This window comes from Canis lupus, chromosome 21 (genome assembly GCF_003254725.2).
Source record: "Canis lupus dingo isolate Sandy chromosome 21, ASM325472v2, whole genome shotgun sequence".
In the NCBI taxonomy this organism is placed as follows: Eukaryota; Metazoa; Chordata; class Mammalia; order Carnivora; family Canidae; genus Canis; species Canis lupus.
The window spans coordinates 42,987,466-43,009,135 of NC_064263.1; the positions used below are offsets into that span (position 1 = coordinate 42,987,466).

Consider the following 21,670-nt stretch of genomic DNA (forward strand, 5'->3'; position numbering starts at 1 on the left):
CAAGTCAGTGACAAACTAATTTTTTTTTTGCCTCCTTCCAAAGAAGACTGGACTATAATGAATTCTTAGTGTGTATCAAAATATGAATTAATTTAACTTTATTTTAATGTTTTAACATGCGGTAATCTTGCAAATAGGGACTGTTTTTTCCCCAATCTATTAACATGTTTTACCAGCTGATCTTTTTTTCTTTGTGTGTGCACACATATACATAGTTTTGGCTAGTCTGAGAAAAGATAGAAGACTTCTCTTTTGGGACGCCTGGGTAGCTCAGCGAGTGAGCATCTGCCTTCCACTCAGGGCTTGATCCCAGGTCCAGGGATCGAGTCCCACATCAGGCTCCCTGTGAGGAGCCTGCTTCTCCCTCTATGTCTCTGCCTCTCTCTCTGTCTCTCATGAATAAATAAATAAAAATCTTAAAAAAAAAAAAAGATTTCTCTTTTAATAATTGCTTGGGATCAATTAAAATACACTTTAATCAACAGATGAATGCTTATTTATAAGTAGTAGTGTGCAGAGATCTAAATGAATTAGGTCAGATTGCTAAAGATTTCTTACTGACTTCCAAAGTTCCTTGTTGTTTCAATATACAGATGATATTAATAGTGAACAAACTTGTAAGAGTACACATACTACTAAGATACTCTAACCAGAAGAACAGTTTCCACCAAATCCTTAATTTTCCTACTATAAACAAATTAATAAAAGGGCTTTGTTGCTAAATCTTTCTTTTGTAGACAAGTATTTTCTTCTCACTGAATTGCTGTGTTGCTGGGAATGGGTAAACATCAGTGTAGACTTGCTAGTGGTAGTTTAATTAGGTTTTTTAAAGTGATTGAAGCTTGTGAGCTGTAATTGTCTATACATTTAAATCTACTGTTGGGATCCCTGGGTGGCGCAGCGGTTTGGCGCCTGCCTTTGGCCCAGGGCGCGATCCTGGAGACCCGGGATCGAATCCCACATCGGGCTCCCGGTGCATGGAGCCTGCTTCTCCCTCTGCCTATGTCTCTGCCTCTCTCTCTCTCTCTCTCTCTCTCTCTCTCTCTGTGTGTGTGTGTGTGTGTGACTATCATAAATAAATTTAAAAAATCAAAAATAAAAAAAATTAAAAAAAAATAAATCTGTTAATCTTTCTTGAAAATTATGCATCCCAGGTTTGTAGGTTTTTCTTCTCCTAGAGACCCCTTTAAAAAGTCTTTGTTCATGTGGTTATAGAGTATTCTATTTATCCTGTAAAAACAGTTTATTGTACACAGAACAAATGAGTAAATGAGAACAGTTTTTATTTAGAATGCAGTCATTAGGGCAGAATTCGTGTTGGTTCACTCTAAGCTTTAAGAAAGTGTTTTATGTGCTAAGCACTGTGCTGAGTACTTGACTTTTCCTGCTGCTCTGGGTAGTTGAGGGGTAGGCTCTAGAAGGAAAAAGATTGACTCAAGCTGTCATTGAGCTCTCACTCACGATAGCGGTAGTGGTAAATTTTCTTTTCACCTGTGCTATGATTATCTTTTCTTGGTAGAGGATTCATTACTGGTCTCTAAAATCTGGAGTACTCCAGGGGTGTATTTCATGAACATAGAACACTAGTTGTGCAAGACATTGATAGGTATAAAATAGGGGGGGAAGGAGGTTTATAGTCAAAAAGTGGGTGGCATATAGTTAAGATTTATTCACTAGTCCTCTTTACCATAGTCCTCTCTACCATAACACTTGCCAGAACTATTAATGTGCTAATGTGCGTTATGAATCTCAAGACAAGGGTAAAGCATCCGGTGTTTCTTAAAGATTCCCTCCTTTCCTTGTTTTGTTTAGTTTTGTTTTAACAAAAAAGAAAGTCATTGGGCAGGAAGCTCTTTGAGAAATGTTCTAGTCTAAGGTTTCTTAACCTTAGCCCTATCAACATTGGGGGCTGGACAGTTCTTTTTTGGAGCTTTCTGTGCATTTGTAGGATGTTTATCAGCATCTCTTGGCTTTACCTTACTAGATGCGGATAGCACCCTTCCTTCCCCCTCCCCCCTGAGTTGTGACAGTCAAAAATGACATTAGATATAGCCAGATGTCCTCCAGGGGGCAAAATCTGGTTGAGAACCAATGTCTAGATTAATATTGCAATATTCCAGGGAGTTATAGGATACATTAGCAATTTCTGTCTCCAGTTTTCCTTTTAATAAGGAAGAAACAATTGTCTAGAAAGTGGAAGTACAGATTAAGAAGGTTTAGTACATTTGACTGTAATAAACTTTCTGGGTCCATTTTATACCCTGGCCTGATTTTTTAAGGGTACTTGGAAAATTTAATGCAAAGAGTAATTTCAGACTTTGCAGAAAATTATATGGCAGAGACAAAAAAAACCACACCTTTTATAAAAAGAGTAGCCCAGATATTTACATTGGTGTACTTATGAGGATATTGATTCTATATTTCTAAAATACTTTTTTATGTTTTTTTTTATGCAGGGCTATTTTCTTCTTTTTGAATCTATGTTAGATTCTGTCCTTTATGCAAAGAACAAGTACTTGGCAAAAGGAGGATCGGGTGAGTATAAAATTCTAGTTTTAATAATGTAATTTTAGTCTGGCAGAACCAAGTGAACCTTTGGATTTCAAATAAACTATGCATGACTGAGAAAGTTCCCAATAGAAATGAAAGATGTTTCCATTAGATGAAGCTTGAAGACAGTTGTTTACTATATTGTTGATAGTAGAACATTATAGAAGATATGCCAGACTCCAAGTTAATGGTATTTTCAAGAATGCTTTGTATAAAAATACTAATGGTAGTACTAGCTTTGGAAGCTATTTGATGTTGAAATCAAAATCTAACAAACTCCTTTTGATTTTTAATCCTTATGACATTTAGCTCTCTATTTTTTTTTTCTTTTTCCTTTTTTTTTTTTTTTAATTGTTCAGTAGAGTTATCTCATACTAGGTTGGAAATGACCTACTTCACTGGAAAATTTTCCATGACTTCACTACATATATAAATCTGTCATCTCTGTGATTTAATAAGAGCCTTTAAAAAGTGACTGATTTCTACTAAGTTTATAAAGTGCAGCATACCCAATCAGTATTTTTATACTGGATTATCAGTATTTTTATTGGATACCAATAAAATGAAATACACCAAAAATAAAAAAGCTTTCTCATGTTAATTCTGTATATCGGAGTAAGATGGTGTTTTTATAACCCATCTGCTACAAACAGTTTCAGGGCAGGGATTATGTTTTGTCCATCTTTGACTCTTCAACAAGCTCTACTGCTCCTGGAACATAGAGCATCATGTAAGATTATTGAATCAAATCATTAAAACTGAATTGAATAGCATCTGTCTCCCTTCATTCACCTCTCCCTGCACTTTCACTTTCTCAAAGCTTCAAGATCAATAAATAGTTTCTGTAGTCAGAGTAGAGTTGATAAAATTGTTATGTAAAGGGGGGGCCTGGGTGGCTCAGTCGATTGAGCAGTTGAGTGCCTTCAGCTCAGGTCCTGGGATCCAGCCCACAGTGGGCTCCCTGCTCAGTGGGGAGTTGGCTTCTCCCTCTCTGTCTGCTCCTCCCCTCCGCTCATGTTCTCTCTCTCCCTGTCTCAAACAGATAAATAAAATCTTTAAAATAAAATTGTTATGTAAAAAAAGTAGGTGAAAATGAGACATTTTGAACTACTGATATAAAGCACTTGATCACAGTTGTGCCTCCTGCCCATCCATATTCTGTGAAATCACTTTGGCAATTATGGTACGGTAAAAATCAGTGAGGCCAAAACATAAAGCACAGAAAATTCTCCAGTATAATAGAATTCCTCTGTAATAGCTTTTAAATGGTTTGCCTTTCTTTTGCAAAATAACTCATTTGTTTTATCACTACATTTTTTGCAAGCATCTCACGATGTGTTCCTGATCTCTGACATGAACCTGGCTAGAATTTAGATAAATATACTTTACCCTGTAGAAGTTGGCTATATTTTTCTATAATTGCAGTGTTTTTTTTAAATGACTGTTCTACTTAATGACTGAAACTAATATTATCTACCATTTGTTGATTGTCTACTAGCTGCCAAATACTATACTTTTATTTACATTATTACGTCTGTAATCCTCACAACAGCCCTTTAAATTTGAGAAACAAAGGCGTCCTAGAGGACACATATTAAGTGATCAAGCCTTGACTGTTTTGTTTTTTTTTTTAACTGAGATCTGCCAATTCCAGTATTTGTTTTCTTTTCTGTACTCCTTTTTTTTGTTTCCCTACTAAAGTGCACTTTATTGAGTCTGATTCTTGCCTTGAAGTTCTAAGGAAGATTCAGGTAACTGTTTCCATACCTCCCTGAATGCTATTCGTTGATCTTACTGAAGGACTGACAGCAACTTAATACATTTAAATTGAATTCTCGATGAAATTCATCAAGAACTTAAAGCATGGGGGATCCCTGGGTGGCTCAGCGGTTTAGCCCCTGCCTTTGGCCCAGGGTATGATCCTGGAATCCCGGGATCAAGTCCCACATGGGGCTCCCTGCATGGAGCCTGCTTCTCCCTCTGCCTGTGTCTCTGCCTCTCTCTCACACATCTCTGTGTTTCTCATGAATAAATAAATAAAATCTTCTTTAAAAAAAAAGAACTTACAGCATGAACATAATGAGGTTACAGTTGATGGAAGAGTAGCAGAGTATTTCGCCTCACCAGGGATGAAGTGGAAACTCCTAAGTCTAGTTCTTTTCATATTTTTACAAAGCTAGTACTAGCACTGAGGTAATCTGGAGGTGTATTGAGGAGAGGTCAGCATTTAACTGCCTAAGCAGTGCTAATCATTGAATATTAATCAGTCATCTAGAGGCTCGTTTTTTCTGTTGCAAAGTTTTCTTTGTTTTTCTGAGACAAAGATTTAAGTAGTTAGTAGTGCAAAGATTTTAGAAAGAATGACTGAAATATGAGAGAGGGAAAATATTGAAGATTCATATAGAAGCATGAAAGAACCACAGTTGATATTTTTATGTGAATTTAGGTTCAATTTATGTCTCACTATATGTACAATGGTATGGAGGAAGTCCTTCATAAAACATAGCCAAAATATTTGTTCTCCCTGTTTTCACCAAGCATATTTGCAGTATTTTGGAGGTATTCATTTACTCCTATTACTACTAATAAAAATAGTTTTATAAAGTTACTGAAAATGTATATACTAAAGATTGCTTCTACTATGTTTAGCTTAGATTTTCTAAGCACTAGTTGTGTTCAGTAATTATATTGTTTTACATTCAGCTAGCCTATAGATGAAGAGGAAAACTAAGAAAAGGATTTGCTGTGGGTGGGCAAATGGGTTAAATAAGTAGTGGGTATAAGGAGGGGCACTTGTGATGACCACTGGGATGTTGTAAGTAAGTGATAATCACAAATTTCTATACCTAAAACTAATATTGCATTGTATGTTAACTAGCTGGAATTTAAGTTAAAAATTGGAGGGAATAGAACATCATAAAAGAATGATGTTCTGTGACCTATACATATTTTTATAACTAAAATTAAGACAAAAACAAATTATGTTTTAGGATGACTACATAGAATGTAAATACTTTACACCCTAACAATGTCAAATAATACATCTTACAAAACTTGGAAAGAAAATGCAGAAGGCAAATGAGAAGAAGTGTATATACTTGAGTTGCATTATCTTTAATAGCAGGAATACATGGAATCTCATTTAAAGCTGACAAGTCAAGTAATAGAATTATAAGCACATTTAGCACTACAAAGTTAATATTAAAATAATATTTTTGACTAAAATTTAGTGGTGAGGCTTGTGGTGATAAATTCTGTCTATATCTTGATTGTGGTGGTGATTACATGGCATATGTGTTTGTCAAATCACATAGAATTATACACTGAAAAGGCCAAAAAGGGTGAATTTTATTATTGCATATAAATTAAACCTTAATAACAGTGACATTTTAAAAAAGTGAAGTGCCATTTCCTACCTTCAAGGCCATTGAACTATGACAGGGTTTGATTTCTAACTTTTCCAAAAAATATATTAAAGCTGTGTACTAACTCTGTGACCACCTCAATGTTTGCTGCACATATTATCAATACATATTTGAATTTAAAAAAAATACGAGAAAAGGGAAGGGGAGGAATAAATAAATATACTAATTTTATCATTAGACATGATAGGAGATTAATAAATAGTGTTGAAAATAGAGAACTAAAGGTATTCTATAATGTAATTACAAAGTTAGCTACTAAAACAAAAACACAAAACTTCCTAAATATAGAACTAATACTTAGAAAAAGTCAAAATGACCATGTAGTGAAATACTTAAACACAAAACAAAAACTACAGATACAGAAAAGATAACATAAAATGGTAGAGTATGACCAAAAAGTTTGTAGTATCCACAAATGTGAATAGGTTAAACTCACCTACTCAGAGAAAAAAAGAATTTGAGTTTGGATCACCAAAAAAAAACCCTAATTCTGTATACTCTATAGAGGCACATCTAAAACAAAATTATTTGGAAATATTAAAAGGATAAAAAAAGATAGTTAAGTACATCCCCCAAAATGAAAGTAGCAGTCATAGTATTGACACCAGACAAGAGGGAATTGGAGCAAAATGTTATATAATCAATAATCATATGAGTAGGGCTTAGAGCTAAGGCATAAAATCATGCTCATCTTCATATGGATGCTCAAAAGTTTTTGACAAAATACAGTTTACATTCTTGATTTTTTTCAATGAGAAGATACAAATAGACACTAACTTATATAATAAAGTATATTTATCTCAACTGGAAGTTTGTATCACGTTTAATGGAGAAATACTAAAAACATTTCCTCTGTAGGCAAAACAAGATTTGGATGACCACTATTATACCATTATTTAATATTTTACCAGAGGTACTGGTCAGTGCTATTAAAAAAGAGAAAGAACGTAGAAGATAAATTAAAAAGGAGATAAAACGAATTCTATTGGTAGATTCTATGATTCAAATCTAGGCACCTCAAGTGAATCAACTGAAAAGTGATAAATAATAAAAGAATTCAGTACATTATTGAGCTATAAAATAACAATTAGAAATAAGCAAAACTTATATGCAAACAGCTTTGCTGCTAAAAGACAGAAGGAAGATGAAATAAAAGGAAAGATAGACCATGTTCTTATAAAAAGAAACAGTGCGATAAGGAAATCAGTTTTCCCAAAATTAATTTAAAATTTAGTGTAATCCAAAAACATTGACATTTGTTGACAATAGATGACAAGTACATGAGAGTTAATTATGTTTTTTTGTTTTTTGTGTATTTGATATTTTTATGGGATAAATTTTACAAAATTGTATAATTCTAACCAACAGTTTGGTTGGGTTTTTTTTTTAATTAGAATTTTAAAATTTTAGTTGTAATGGCAAGGAAAATTGAGATAGAAGGGTACCAGGGTGAGAGAGCCAGGGACAGGAAGACTAGTACTACCAAATATTAAAACACATATTGAGCCTCAATAATTAAAATGGTGTTCTTGAATGGACAGATAAATTGAACAGAATTGAGAATCCTGTTACAAGCCAAATAATACATGGCATCTAATATAATTAAGGAAATAATTTATTGTAGTAAATTATGTTGAGACAGTAAATTATGTGTATGGTATATAGCCCTCTGTGTTAAAAAAAAGAAAACACAATAAACTATAAGGTAAAAAATCCACACACCATAAATATTAAATGAGGCAAGGTTAAATGCAACAACCAACAACAAAAAGGATAAAAAAACTGAAAGGAGACATAGGTGTATTTCCTTATAAACTTGAGGAGTGCGGCTGTCTAAATAAGAACTTGGATTCAGATGCCTTTATTGATTGATACAATTGAATTGAAAGATTGATAAATTTTACTATATTTAAATAAATTTCTAAATGGCAGCATATGCCATATGCAAAGTCATATAAGAAGTACTGACTGAAAAATTTAGTTTCTGTCACTGACATAAATCTAATCTCCTTAACACATAAGTGGATCCTACAAGTAAAAAGACCACAAACCCAGTAGAAAATTGGGCAAGGAATTGAACGGAATCTCACAGAAAAGGAATACCAGTGACTCATAAAAATGTGCTCAGTCTCTGTTCTATTAAGAAAAATGTCCAATTTGAGGACTCTTTGTCCTACTCAAGGTTGCACAGAATACTCCTGTGTTTTTCTTGAAGTCATAACTTTGACATTTAGATCTGTGGTTCATTTCAAATTTATGTGTATAGCGTGAGGTAAACATAGATACTATTATTTTCTTTTCTTTCTTTTTTTTTTTTTTTAAGATTTTATTTATTCATTCATGAGAGGCAGAGGGAGAAGCAGGCTCCATGCAGGGAGCCCGATGTGGGACTCGATCCCGGGTCTCCAGGATCACGCCCTGGGCTGAAGTCAGGCGCTAAACCACTGAGCCACCCAGGGATCCCGATACTACTATTTTCTAGCACTCTTTGTTGAAATGATTTCCTTTCCCATAAATTGCTTGGCATCATTGTTGAAAATTAATTGGCCATGTATGTGTGGATGTGTTTTTGTATTCTGCTCATTTGATCTGTAAGTCTCTCTTCATCAATACCATACTGCCGGGCAGCCCGGGTGGCTCAGTGGTTTAGCGCTGCCTTCGGCCTGGGGAGGAGTGATTCTGGAGACTGCATCCATACAACGCATAGTTACGAAGGCAGTCAGTTCCTAACTCCTTGTTTTCTGATCTCAAACGGGCCTTTTGTTAAAAATATGGATGTTCAGGCCCCATATCTGATCCTTTTGAACCAAAATGTAGGGGGAAAGCCTTATTTTAAGAACTTGTTTATTTATTTATTCATTTATTTGGGTTGGGTTTTTTTAAGAATTTATTTAAAATATACATTTTCCAAAAAAAAAAATAAAATAAAATAAAATAAAATAAAATATACATTTTCCTTTGTATCACCCAAAGTTACTGTTGGAAAAAAAATAGAAATCTACCTTGGCTATTTAACAGAGTAGAACTTTATTAAAAGGACAGATAGGGTAGATTATTAAAAGGATAGATAGGATAGATTAAGTTCTTGTGAGAGCTAGAAAACCAGGCTGGAGGTATACAGCCAGGAATAATGTTCAGAATTATGTTACAGGACTGTTGTTTTGTTTTGTTTTGTTTTGTTTTGTTTTTTACAGGACTGGTTTAGATGTAATACCACTATCCTAATACAGGGCACTGACATGTCACATTGCTGATCTTAACAAACAGTAAACATTGCTGCCTCTGAGAAGTAGCCAGAATTTTAGGTGCTTATCATTGGTGAACCTAGGTCATGTGTGCATGCCTAACCTACAAGCGAGAGAGGGGAAGCAAGCTTCTGTCATTTTCAACTTCTGTAGAGGGAAGCAAGCCCTGCCTTGTAACAGAGAATTTCTACAAGTAGTTCAGAAGGGGGCAGCAAAATAGAGTGGGCGATATATAGGATACATTCTTCACCAATAGATCTGTCTCTCCACAGTTTTGCATTGGAAACCTGATCTCTGCTACTAAGAAATAGCCTCTGTTGTAACGTCCCTATTTGTTTCTGTACCTTCCTAGCTATTTCCTTCTCTATGTGGAAACCTGAATTGTACAGCTTACTCACTGCTCCTTCATTTCTACTTGGTTGCTTTCCTTTTTAGTGTTTCTTTTCGCACCATGTACTTCCATAACTCAGCTGGAATAAGTAAAGCTGAATGTTTCCATTTTCCTCACTTTGCCCTGAAGTGTTATTAATCTCCAATCTTTCTCAACCCTTTTCTCCTTCCTCTTTCTCCTTGAACAAGTGCTCATTTACCTTAGGAAAATGGAGTTCCTCTTTCCCTTTCTTCCATTTGAAAACCATAAAATGTAGCTTCATGCATAATGGAAAGCATATAGATTTTGCAATTAGACTTTTTGTTGAATCCCTTTGTCAGATACAGTTATAGTTACCCACTTAGCTGATTAAGACTGGTAACGTGAGCAAGTTACTTTACCGCTACTAATGTCAGTTTTCTTATCTGTAAAATGAGGATTATAATCTAGCTTAATAGAATCAAACAAAAATCTAAATGAGATGCTCGAAATGAAGTAGTTGCTCAATAAAGGTTAATCCCCCTCCTGAGTTACATCTGATAAACTGTAGATTTACAGTATAATGAGCTATAGCTAGTAAAATGAGATTAGTATTAGGTTTATACCGTATAAAAATTTTGAAATGAATTTAAACATTGTGCTATGAAGACTTGACTTTCACATAATTTATCTTCGTATAATCAGCCACTGATCATGGTTCATAGTGCTTGAAGGTTTCCTTTAGTATTTCTATAATTCACTGTCTACTTCCTCATTTTCAGATCTGCATTTTTCACATTTGTTATTTTTGTTTGGTTCGGTGATCTTGCAGTAGTATCATTTTCTACTTTTTTTCAATACATAATTTCTCAGTAAAAACTGTAGCTATATTTTAGCCTAGCTAAGCTGGGTCTAGTCACTATTTATTTATAAGCTAATGATAGGACAGTGTTTCCAATTTCCAAATCAGAATTAATTTTGTTAAGATATTCTTATTATATAAGTTGGAAATTGATTTTTAAGCTTATCCAACTTTAGATATTTACTGACTTTGTAACTTGATAGTATACTTCCCTTTATATATATATATATCAATCATTTTGTCATTGACTGTTAGTTTACTAAAATCTTTCTCCATATCATTGATGTATATTGTGAGTGAGTAGAATAGTTTATTTTGACTTATCATCTCCTTTTGTTCTAAAACCTTTTTATTCTCTGGTTATTTATATACATGCAGTGATGCCATTGCTTACAAGGAATTGTTTCTTTATGCATCTCAGTCTTACCCTTTAGTGTCCAAAAGTTTGCGAGGCATTTCTAAGGGATAAAGGATTTCCCATCTTTATCTATTCACCATGTGAGCTGTTCTAGTGACAAATGAATTCTGGGCAGTGAATCGAGAAGGACACAGATGTCAAAGCCATGAATTTATAAATGGTCTGTTAAGAGGGTGCTTTGTCCAATCAGCGCTTTGTTAATTTCACCTACAAGAAGGAATAATTACTCAGTTTTGCTTCTATCTGGCAAAAACCAAATGACAAATGTGTCACAATGTGAAGGTAAAGGGTTAGTCAAGATTCTGGCAGGTGGCCCAAAATTTTAGCCAGCTGTGAGGAGGTGGATATGGAACTAAACTGACCTATAACACTGATTACAGGTCCTTTATGAATATTCATAGCTCTAACAAAGATAGAATTAATTTCGTTTTTAAATGTTAACAAAAAACATTTTCTGTATCTTTGTGAAATATAATTACCTTGAAAAATATACCTCAACGCTAGAAAAAGTAAAATCATACTTCTTCCAGTTGCTTATTACAAAAATATTTTTAAACTTTTTAAAGTTTATTTTAGTAGTAGCTTTTCGTTATGAAAAATTATCCCAGGGGATCCCTGGGTGGCTCAGCGGTTTGGCGCCTGCCTTTGGCCCAGGGTGTGATCCTGGAGTCCCGGGATCGAGTTCCACGTCGGGCTCCCGGCATGAAGCCTGCTTCTCCCTCTGCCTGTGTCTCTGCCTCTCTCTCTCTCTCTCTCTCTGTCATGAATAAATAAATAAAATCTTTAAAAAGAAAAAAAAAAGAAAAATCATCCTTATTTCTTAGTAGTAGTACTAGTATATCATAGTGCTTGAATACAGAGCCAGAGATCAGAAAACTTTTTCTACAAAATGCCGGACAATAGTATTTTCAGTTTTATAAGCCATCCGGTCTCTGTCCGAACTACTCAACTTTGCCACTGGAACACAGTGCAGCCCTAGACCATAGGTAAGTAAGTGAGGGTGGCAGTGTTCCAGTTAAACTGTTTACAGAAACAGGCAGGGGACTGAATTTGACCCATGGACCTTGTTTGCCAGCCCCTGATATAGAGAATAATTATTTTTTTTTAATTTTTCACTAAGATTTTTCATAATTGAAATAGAAGAACTCTGAGCTATGTTAAGTGATTTGTATGTCTGTGCACATTGTAACTCTGAAGGATATTCAGTTTCCCATAGACTACAGTGTGACTGGCACTCCCTGAAGTAGTACAATATGGTGGCTCTGATAATGACCTCCCTCATCCGTTTCTCCCACATCTCTATCAAGGGTATCCATATCTGGCCTGCTGCCTGTTTTTGTAGATAAAGTTTTATTGGAACATAGCCAAGCTCATTTATTTACTTATTGTCTGTAGCTGCTTTCACAGTTACAGGGGCAAAGATAAGTAGTTTCAACAAAGACCATATGGCCCACAAAACCTGAAATAGTTACTTTATAGAAAAGGTGTGCTGATCCCTGATCTGTACCCTTACTATATTCCTTTTTAAGGATGAAGTTCCAGGGGAAAATGTGGGAAACTTGAATGATTGTCATATTAAGTCCAACAAAGGATATCTAAAGAAGTTGCCAGATATCTAAAGTTGCTTTAGAATTCTGTTTCTTCTTCAGTATTTCTCATCTAAGGATTTGGTTCAAGAAACTAAACATGCTTTCCTATAGCTGATACTCTTGCTGGATCAGCATAGTCAACAAAATAAATGCTTTGAAGAATTGATAATAGGAATTAAAATACAGTCAAGAGGCTCACCATGGCTGTGGAAGAGGAGGAGAGTAGAAGTGACTCATGGTACATGGCAGCCAACTCTAGCATGGTGCAGCTATCACATCTGCCTCACCTACCCCCTTTGGGAGGACTTGAGAAACTTCTTATCAGTGACATAGCACCAAGTACTTTTTCTGGGTATCTCACACGTCAGGCTTGAAAGGAGCAATAGCTTTGATGCCAATAGATTTTATCATGGGCTTTATTTTTTATTTGGAAGATCATTTAGTGCTGCTGTCATTGAATAATAAATTCCTAAGGCTGTGGATAGAAATAAAGTTTGGGGGAAAGGGAGGCTTATTTTCTACAGTTTAAGTCTGAAGGCTAGTTAATCTTTTGTGCATTTCTTTGGTACATATATACTTACTTTCAGTTTAGTGATATAAGAAAATGTGACTTATATTTTAATTCATGAATCCCCTGAATCTTATTTGAGGGACAAAGTTAATTTTGTTATTTGTCAGAGAAAAAAAATCAATATTTTTTTATTTTGGTGCTATACAGACTTTGTACCCTTATTATTAGAGTTGTTTCTTCCTGAATCACTCTTTTCCTCTCGCCTCTCTTAACACTTACTCTGTTGGTATTCTTGCTTTGGTGGCCCCAGCTTCTCAGCCATTTATTATCAGCCTTCTTTTCTTCTATACATCCCTTAAATCCTGGTACTCATCATGTACTCTCCCTAGATGATTTGATGAGCTCCAGTAACTTACATTTCCATTCATATGATCATGGTCCCAAGTTTATATCTTGAACCCAGATCATATCTTAAATTTCAGTCCCATCTATTCAGCTGCTTATTGGATATTTTTACGCATTTGTCCTATAAGCACTGAATTCTTACGTTCCTCTTTAATCTGCCCTTATTTATTCCCTAATGTAATGGTTAGTACCACAATCTTCTCAGCTGCTAAAACTGTTGTCCTTGACTCTTTCCTCTTCATCACCTCCACAGCCAGCCAGTCCTCTGAGTTTTTCCTCCTTAAATATCCCTTGAACAATGTGGGAGTTAGGGACATCAACTGCCCCACCTCCTGTGTGGTCAAAAGTCTATAACTTTTGACTCCCCAAAAACTTAACTACTAATAGCCTACTGTTGACTGGAAGCCTTACCAGTAACCTCAACAATCGATTAACACGTTTTGTATGTTGTATGTATTATATACTGTAGTCTTACAATAAAGTAAGCTAGAGAAAAGAAAATGTTATTAATAAAATCATAAGAAAGAGAAAATACATTTACAGTACTGTATTTATCCAAAAAAATTCCATGTATAAGTGAACCCGCGCAGTTCAAACCTGTGTTGCTCAAGGGTCAGCTGTATGTATATCTCCCCCTTTCCATTCCCACAGCCGTTGTTCTACTTCAGGTCGCCTAGGTTATTACAACTATATCTTATTTTGTCTTTGTCTTAATCTTGCATCTTCCCATTCATTCTTCACTTTTACTCCATCTGGCTTTTCCAAACCAAAATCTGATTGAGTTGTAACCCTATGTGAAATTGTTCACAGCCTTGTCATTATTAGAATAAAATCCAGTTTACTAACATGATTTACCCAGCCAAGGTTTCTCTGCTCCCTTCTTACCTTTCTAGTCTTATATCTCTTTCTCTCAAATTAAAGTGTATACAACTGTGACCCTATAAGCACACTGCTTGCTCTGCCTAGAACACTCCCTCCCCACTCCTAATTTATGTCGTCTTCAGTTCTTATAAAATACCCCAACACCCCTGCTATAGCCACATATGAATTAGCTATTTTTGCTGTGAGCTCCCCCAGTACCTTTTACCTCCCCTTTTCTTAGTATATATTGTATCACAAATAATTGCCCATTTATTTGTCAGAATTGTCTAAATATAAGTTTCCTGAGAATAGGGACATGGACATGAATCCACAGTCTATACATCAGAAGAACTTACCTAGTACATACTTGATGCTATGATAAGCATTTCCTTTTTAATAAATAAGGAACCATAAAATTCCATCATGATGTTTTTACATGTCACATACCTTTTTAAGTGATTTGTCTCTTTCTACATGTTACAGAATAATGTACAAAGATTTATCTATCTTTTTAATGTCAACATTTTTAAGTTTAATACGAATAAATATGTTCATTTCAGGTTTTTTAATTGTGCCATCTTGTTTTAATTATTGTAATTCAAACCTATCATTGAAATCCTTATTTGAATCTTGCCATTACTGTAACAGAAATTTTTTTTTTAAGAGGCTATTTAAAACATAGGAGCTAGGTTATTTTCCCTCATCTACACCTCTGTTAATCTTTCACTGCTAGTAATTCTTACCAATGATATTGGTACTTATATTTAGCTAGTAATTGATACTGATGACTCTGGTATTTATATTTAGCCTTTAAAGAAATATATTTTGCCACAAAGGGAGATAATGGTAAATTGTTGGGTATTTTATCTGTTACAGTCTACCCTGATATTTGTACTATCAGCCTTGTGGCAGTAAGTGATATGAATAAACATGCTGATCGAATTGCGTTTTGGGATAATGTCTATGGCTTCAACATGTCTTGTATGAAGAAAGCAGTTATTCCAGAAGCTGTTGTGGAAGTTTTAGATCCGAAGACTCTGATTTCAGATGCTTGTAGTATTAAGGTAGGGGTTTTTACTTTTATTTTCACAGAATTGCCATTTTTTGTTAGTTTTCATGTATGAATTCAGTATTTGAAATTAATATATTGATATTATATATTAATATTAATATATTGATATTATTGATTATATTGCCTTCAAAACAGTGATTAGTCTTCCTATATTAACCAATCTAATGTACCTTAAGGTTACAATATTTACCAGTTGACTATATCATCCTTTGGAATCACTTCTTTTTTTTTTTTTTTTTTTGGAATCACTTCTCTTTGTATATCAAAGTTCCTTATACTGAGAGGTTTGAAGGCAAAAAAAAAAATCCTGCTTCATCACCACTTACCTGGCCTTATTCTAGTTTCTCATTTATAGCCATTTATAGCCAGATTATTCAGTCATATCATATATTCTGCACAGTTTAAAGTCTCACATTCAAGTTTCTTCTGCCTTTTTAGATTAAGTAATTACAGTGAATTTGCCTATGCAACTAAAGCCCTACTCTTTTCAGATTTCTAAATTAATTCCTTTTATATTTTAAAATCTTACTGTTCACCACGTCAGTCTAGTTTTATTGTGAATTTTGTTGTGTCAGATTTACATGGGATAGGTTAAATAACTTTGCAGTGAAAAGTCATTGCCTTTCTTAAAAATGTCTTAATTTGTTTCAATTAGATAAATATAGTTTGTTCAGTTTTAGGTTCAGAACATTGTCTCATTTTTATAGTCATCCTGTTACTTTCATAGCATCAATAATTATCCTCTACATAAAATATTCAATAAAATATTTGTTAATGTTCTTAAAAGATAAAATATTTAAAGTTGGCATAGAATAATAAACATAAATGTTTCTCAACAAGAGCAAGCTGATTAAAATTGCATCAGCCTTTAAGAAAAAAACTATAGCCTGGTTAATGATTATAGGACTATATAGAGTGCTCTGGTACACTGATAGTAAGAGATTTATTTGTATTCTTTTGATTCTGGGTAGGAGTGTACAGTTATAACCTCAGCCTCAAGGCTGTACAAAAAAGAGGGAGGGAGGGGCTAATTTTTCTCTCTGGTGCTCTCTTCGTTTAATGTTAAAAACTGCTATGAATAAATAGTTGAAATAGAAAATTTTAGACTGAAAACAAAGGTGTTTAAAAAGTACACATAACCTTCTGGTTTTTTTAAACATTAATCAATTATTTATTTGTTTGTTTAGGTAAATATATTTTGTTCCATGTTCCACAATCCTCTACAAATAAAAGGCAACCACATTGTAACTTCTTTAAATTTTTCTCAAGCTATTTAAAAGAGGATAATGCCCCTGGTATATAGTCCTATGGATTGTGTATGCTGTATCATAATCTACTCATGGCAAGTCAGGCCTTCATGGCCTTCTTTCTGGTCCTGTTCCAACTGCCATGGTTGGTATCCATCTGCTCTCCATAGTGAAGTTAAGGAGGATGTGAACCAGGATAGAACAGGAAAATAAAGCTCTTTGGCCATTGTCTTCCTGAGTTGAATCTTTTTCATTGGTTTGGCTCTTTGATTTTAACTGTTAGGATTTTTCCTAATATCTAACAAACTTACTTTGAATGCAATTACAGAAAGGAATTCTAAAATACCTTACCCTTTTCATTAGTTTATGTTTTCAAGTTGGAATTTCCTACAAAAATTTTGACTCTTAAAAAAAAAAATGTTGACTCTTATCCTTGCATAATTTATAACAAATATGTACCACCAGTGGTATACAATATAATTTTAGTTGGAAAACAAGAATTTTATTTGAAAGTATCTTAATGGGATCCCTGGGTGGCGCAGCGGTTTGGCGCCTGCCTTTGGCCCAGGGCGCGATCCTGGAGACCCGGGATCGAATCCCACGTCGGGCTCCCTGGTGCATGGAGCCTGCTTCTCCCTCTGCCTGTGTCTCTGCCTCTCTCTCTCTCTCTCTGTGACTATCATAAATAAATAAAAAAAATTAAAAAAAAAAAAAAGTATCTTAATGTATCTTAGAACTTTAGCACATCAGAGCCATGATTTGATATATAATATTCTTACAAGAAGCCTAAGTAAAAAACTACTAATTTGGTTTAAACAGAAATCAACTAAATGATAATATTAGTAGCCTTTAAATTTGGAAACAACCCCAGAAGTGGGGTTTGAATGATTAAACAGTAATTCTTTTTGCATAAAAAAGAAGTAATATTTATCTGTTTGCTTTGGGTTCTGTTTTTGCTATTTTTACTAAATTCTTCCTTCACTCTTTTTTAATGGGTAGCAAATAGATTGCCATACAACATCTGTCTCAGCTTTGGAGTTTTCTTCAGATTTTACCCTGCAAATTACAAAGACATCCATGTGCACGGTAAGCTGTTTCATTCACCTTTCACAAATCTCACTAGCAGTGCAGTTGATTGGCAGGCTAATGAATTAATTACCAGACTTGTGATAAATGAAAAAGACGATTGCCTGTGACAGTCTATCTTTGCCTTTGTTAGACTATTGAACAGATCGGTTTTGACAGGTCAGTAGACTTCAAAAAAGTTAGTTTAGTTCGGAGGAGAAAGTATTAAGATACCATATTTGCAAAATGATTTTTCTTTATAGAGTCTTCCTTATTGCCTCTCATGTAACCAATTGAGAGCACTCATCTTTATCTTCACAGAGAAGTTCATGTCCTGCCCCTCCTAATAACTCTACACTCACTCAGTGTAGGTGGAAGTAAAATATGTCTACTTGGTGTAATATTTTATATTCCTGTGTAAAACATAGTAAAGAAACTGATCATTTACCTTTCTTTAAAGAAGCATCCCGATGTAATAGGAAAAGTATGGGTATTAGAAAAGTTCAACAAATCTGGATTCACATTTGGTTCTGCCACTCTCTAGTCTGAAATTATTTGCTCAAGTTGCCTAGGTAATCTGTACTTCAGGCTAATCAGCTCTTTAAGAAAAATGGTAATAATTTCTGTCTTGTATTACACACATTAATTAGTTAAAATATGTGGATGCACCTACAAAGTAGCCAGAAATGTTAGGTTATTAAAATGTATTTGGGGATCTCCGGGTGGCTGAGCGGTTTAGCGCCTGCCTTCCGCCCAGGGTGTGATCCTGGGGTCCTGGGATCAAGTCCCACATCAGGCTCCCTGCATGGAGCCTGCTTCTCCCTTTGCCTGTGCCTCTGCTTCTCTCTCTCTCTCTCTCTCTCTGTCTCTCATGAATAAGTAAATCGAATCTTTAAAAAAATAAAAAATAAAATGTATTTAAATGTTTTCTTAAATAATTTCTAAATGTATGTTAATACTAACATAGAAGACTCAGAATGTTAAAAAAATGTGGACCTTAAAGTATGAAGTTACATAGGTGGTACTGATATATTTTAAAAATTAACTATATAGTTTTTGAAATATTAATTATACCTTAAAATACTAAAATTTTACTGAAAACTATATAGTCAAGAACTGTGTGAAACAGATTATAGTCATGTTAATTTTTTTTAAAGATTTTATTCATTTATTCATAAGAGACACAGAGAGCGAGAGAAAGAGAGAGAGGCAGAGGGAGAAGCAAGCTCCATGCAGGGAGCCCGATGTGGGACTTGATCCCAGGACCCCAGGATCACGCCCCGGGCTGAAGGCAGGCGCTCAACCGCTGAGCCATCCAGGGATCCCCAGTCATGTTAACTTTGACTCTTGAACCTGATTTTTTAAAAGATTGACATACAAAAGATTTTATGACTTCTTAAAAATTGTTTCCATTTAAAAAAAGTTTCCATTTATTTTGACCCAGTTGTTATTTGATATCCAAGACATTATATTTGTTTAACTGATCAAAAACAAAATTTCATTCTTCCCATTCATTTCTCCCAGATTTTCGAGTTGTACTTTTTAGTAATTGAAATGATTTGGTCAATTGAAATTATAGGCTAAAGACTTTAACTCTTAGATTTATTCTGTGTTTGATGTTAGTAATCCTTGAGAGTTAAAAAAAAAAAAAAGACCTCTTGATTAATGACAGTTGATCGATCTATAAGGGAATTCTTAGACAGAAATTACCATATTACCAGTATTATTAATTATTATTTCAAATCTTCGTTCATTGTCTTTCACATGAATCAGAGTAAAGCCAATATAAAACTGTAGTGAAGACCTCAAAAGCTCTTTGTTTTTAATTATGCATATTTTTTTAACTTTAGGTAGACAAATGGGTTTACTGAGTTTTTTTGAAATGTTCTTTATTTTTTGGGTTATTGGTCAGGGTTCTTAGTTTCAGACAGCAAAGCCCAAATCAGCTTGTTAAAAGCAAAAGGTGATTTACTAAAGAATTAAATAACATAATTCCAGACACATTGGGAGAACTAAAGGAATAGACTATATTTTGAACTTCTACAAAACATTCTTAAACCACATCCTAGAACTAGCCTCCTACAAAGCTGCCTGTACCACTGCAGGCCCTGGAAATCCTAATGCCCTTGGTCCTCTTAAGTAAGTGGTAGGCACCACTGATAACCCCAGATGAACAGAACTCTTCACTACCATCCTGTTCCTATCCTTCCTTCCCAGGTCATGCTGTTCAGTTCTTCCTTATAGATCTTCATTCATCACTTCTATTTGGCTGCACATAGATCATGTTGGCCCTAGCAATTAAAAAGTCTTAGGAAGGGGATCTCTGGTTGGCTTAGCAGTTTAGAGCTTGCCTTTGGCCTAGGGTGTGATCCTGGAGTCCTGGGAACGAGTCCCACATCGGGCTCCTTGCATGGAGCCTGCTTCTCCCTCTGCCTGTGTCTCTGCCTCTCTTTCTCTCTGTGTCTCTCATGAGTAAATAAATAAAATCTTTAAAAAAAAAAGTCTTAGGAAGTAATTTCAGCTATTGTGTTAGGCCACAGAGTTTCATAATGCATATATAGAATTATTTTCTATTCCTGTTATTTGCCATAGAGTATAAAAAGCTTTATGTTGAAAGACATTATACTTATCCTTTAATGATTTTGGTTTTATTCTGTATATTTAAAAAAATAAAATAGGGACGCCTGGTTGGCTCAGCGGTTGGGTGTCTGCTAGAGTGTGATCCTGGAGTCCTGGGATCGAGTCCCACATCGGGCTCCGTGCATGGAGCCTGCTTCTCCCTCTGCCTATATCTCTGCCTCTCTCTATCATGAAAAAATAAATAAAAATCTTAAAAAAAAAAAAAAAGAAATAAAACACCAAAAAAAGTGATAAAGTCTGTTTAACACAAAGAATGTAATCAGGATTTTTGTATTAAAGAACGTATCAAATAGGTACTTGCTTCATTTGTTCCTGTATAGTCAGAGTTCCATAATAAAAATGAATCAAAAAGAAACTGTTATATTACTTGATATCTGTAAAGAGCCTTTTAAATTTGTATTTTTATTCCCAACTTGCCTGAATGATTTTAATTATAAAAGTCTGAAAATGAAATAGTTCCGGGGTTTAGGAAGAAAGTGACAGAAGGTTGAAGTGGACTTGCAGTGTCTGATCACTGCTGATAAACATACTTCTGTAACTTACCTTTGAGAGGAATATATAGTCTCAGACCATATTTATTGAATGTGTGCCTGGTACCAAACATACAGATTTTAGTACTTATTCAATGTTAACCCTTCTGAGATTATTCTGTAAAATAATTTGCCAATATAAATTGTCTTGGCGATAATGTCTCAGTCATTGAACACTTGGAAGTCACATAATGTACTAATCACTTTAAAGTCATTTCATTTACTCTTCTTAACTATTTGAAGAAAGTGCTAATCTTCCCATTTTATGGGTAAAGAAAAATAAAATACTATGTCTTACTTGTGAAATATCCTGACCCCCTAAAAATCCCTTTAGTGGGATTGTACGCACTATTAAAGGAAGATAAAAGAAGCTTACAAATGAGATATTCCAGGTGTGGAAGAAAGGAGGTAGCATGTTACATTTGAAATAGATCTAAAAAATGGGATTCTTGGCCCATAGTGTAGCAGTTGTTGGTAGGGAGAGAGAAAGAGAGTTAATCAAAATGCACTCTTCCTCTGAGATAGGGCTGACAGATTTATGTGATAACATGTCGCATATCCCATCCTCTTTGCTGCAGAGAAAAAGATCTCCAATTTTTTTTTCTTCACATGTTCAGAGCAAATTTATTATTTGGTCAAGCACCTACATGTCTTAGGAACTTTCCTTCCCGGCATGCTTACCTAACAGGAGACTGACATAAGGTTCTGTGGTCTATAATGCCTTTATTACATTTTCATTATCTGTGAGTCCCAACTACCCATCCGTATCTACTCCAACTATCTTTTGCTCTTTGAGATGGTGCCAACTTCTTAAACTATTTTCTCCTACCAACCATCTGGAGCTATTATGCAAGCCTAGTCTCTAAGGCTACTTTTGAATAGATAGATTATTCGCCTGGTT

At 34.6% G+C, this 21,670-nt stretch overlaps 1 protein-coding gene across 3 annotated transcripts in view; it reads left to right on the forward strand.

Moving 5' to 3' along the window:
* PRMT3 (protein arginine methyltransferase 3) overlaps positions 1–21,670 on the forward strand; it is a 123,905-nt gene that overhangs the window by 63,342 nt on the left and 38,893 nt on the right. For all 3 annotated transcript variants that reach the window (XM_025459763.2, XM_025459764.3, XM_025459765.3), the window contains 3 exons: positions 2,457–2,535; positions 15,092–15,279; positions 17,534–17,620. In XM_025459763.2, the coding sequence (XP_025315548.1) occupies positions 2,457–2,535; positions 15,092–15,279; positions 17,534–17,620 (354 nt within the window). The remainder of the gene's footprint in view (positions 1–2,456; positions 2,536–15,091; positions 15,280–17,533; positions 17,621–21,670) is intronic.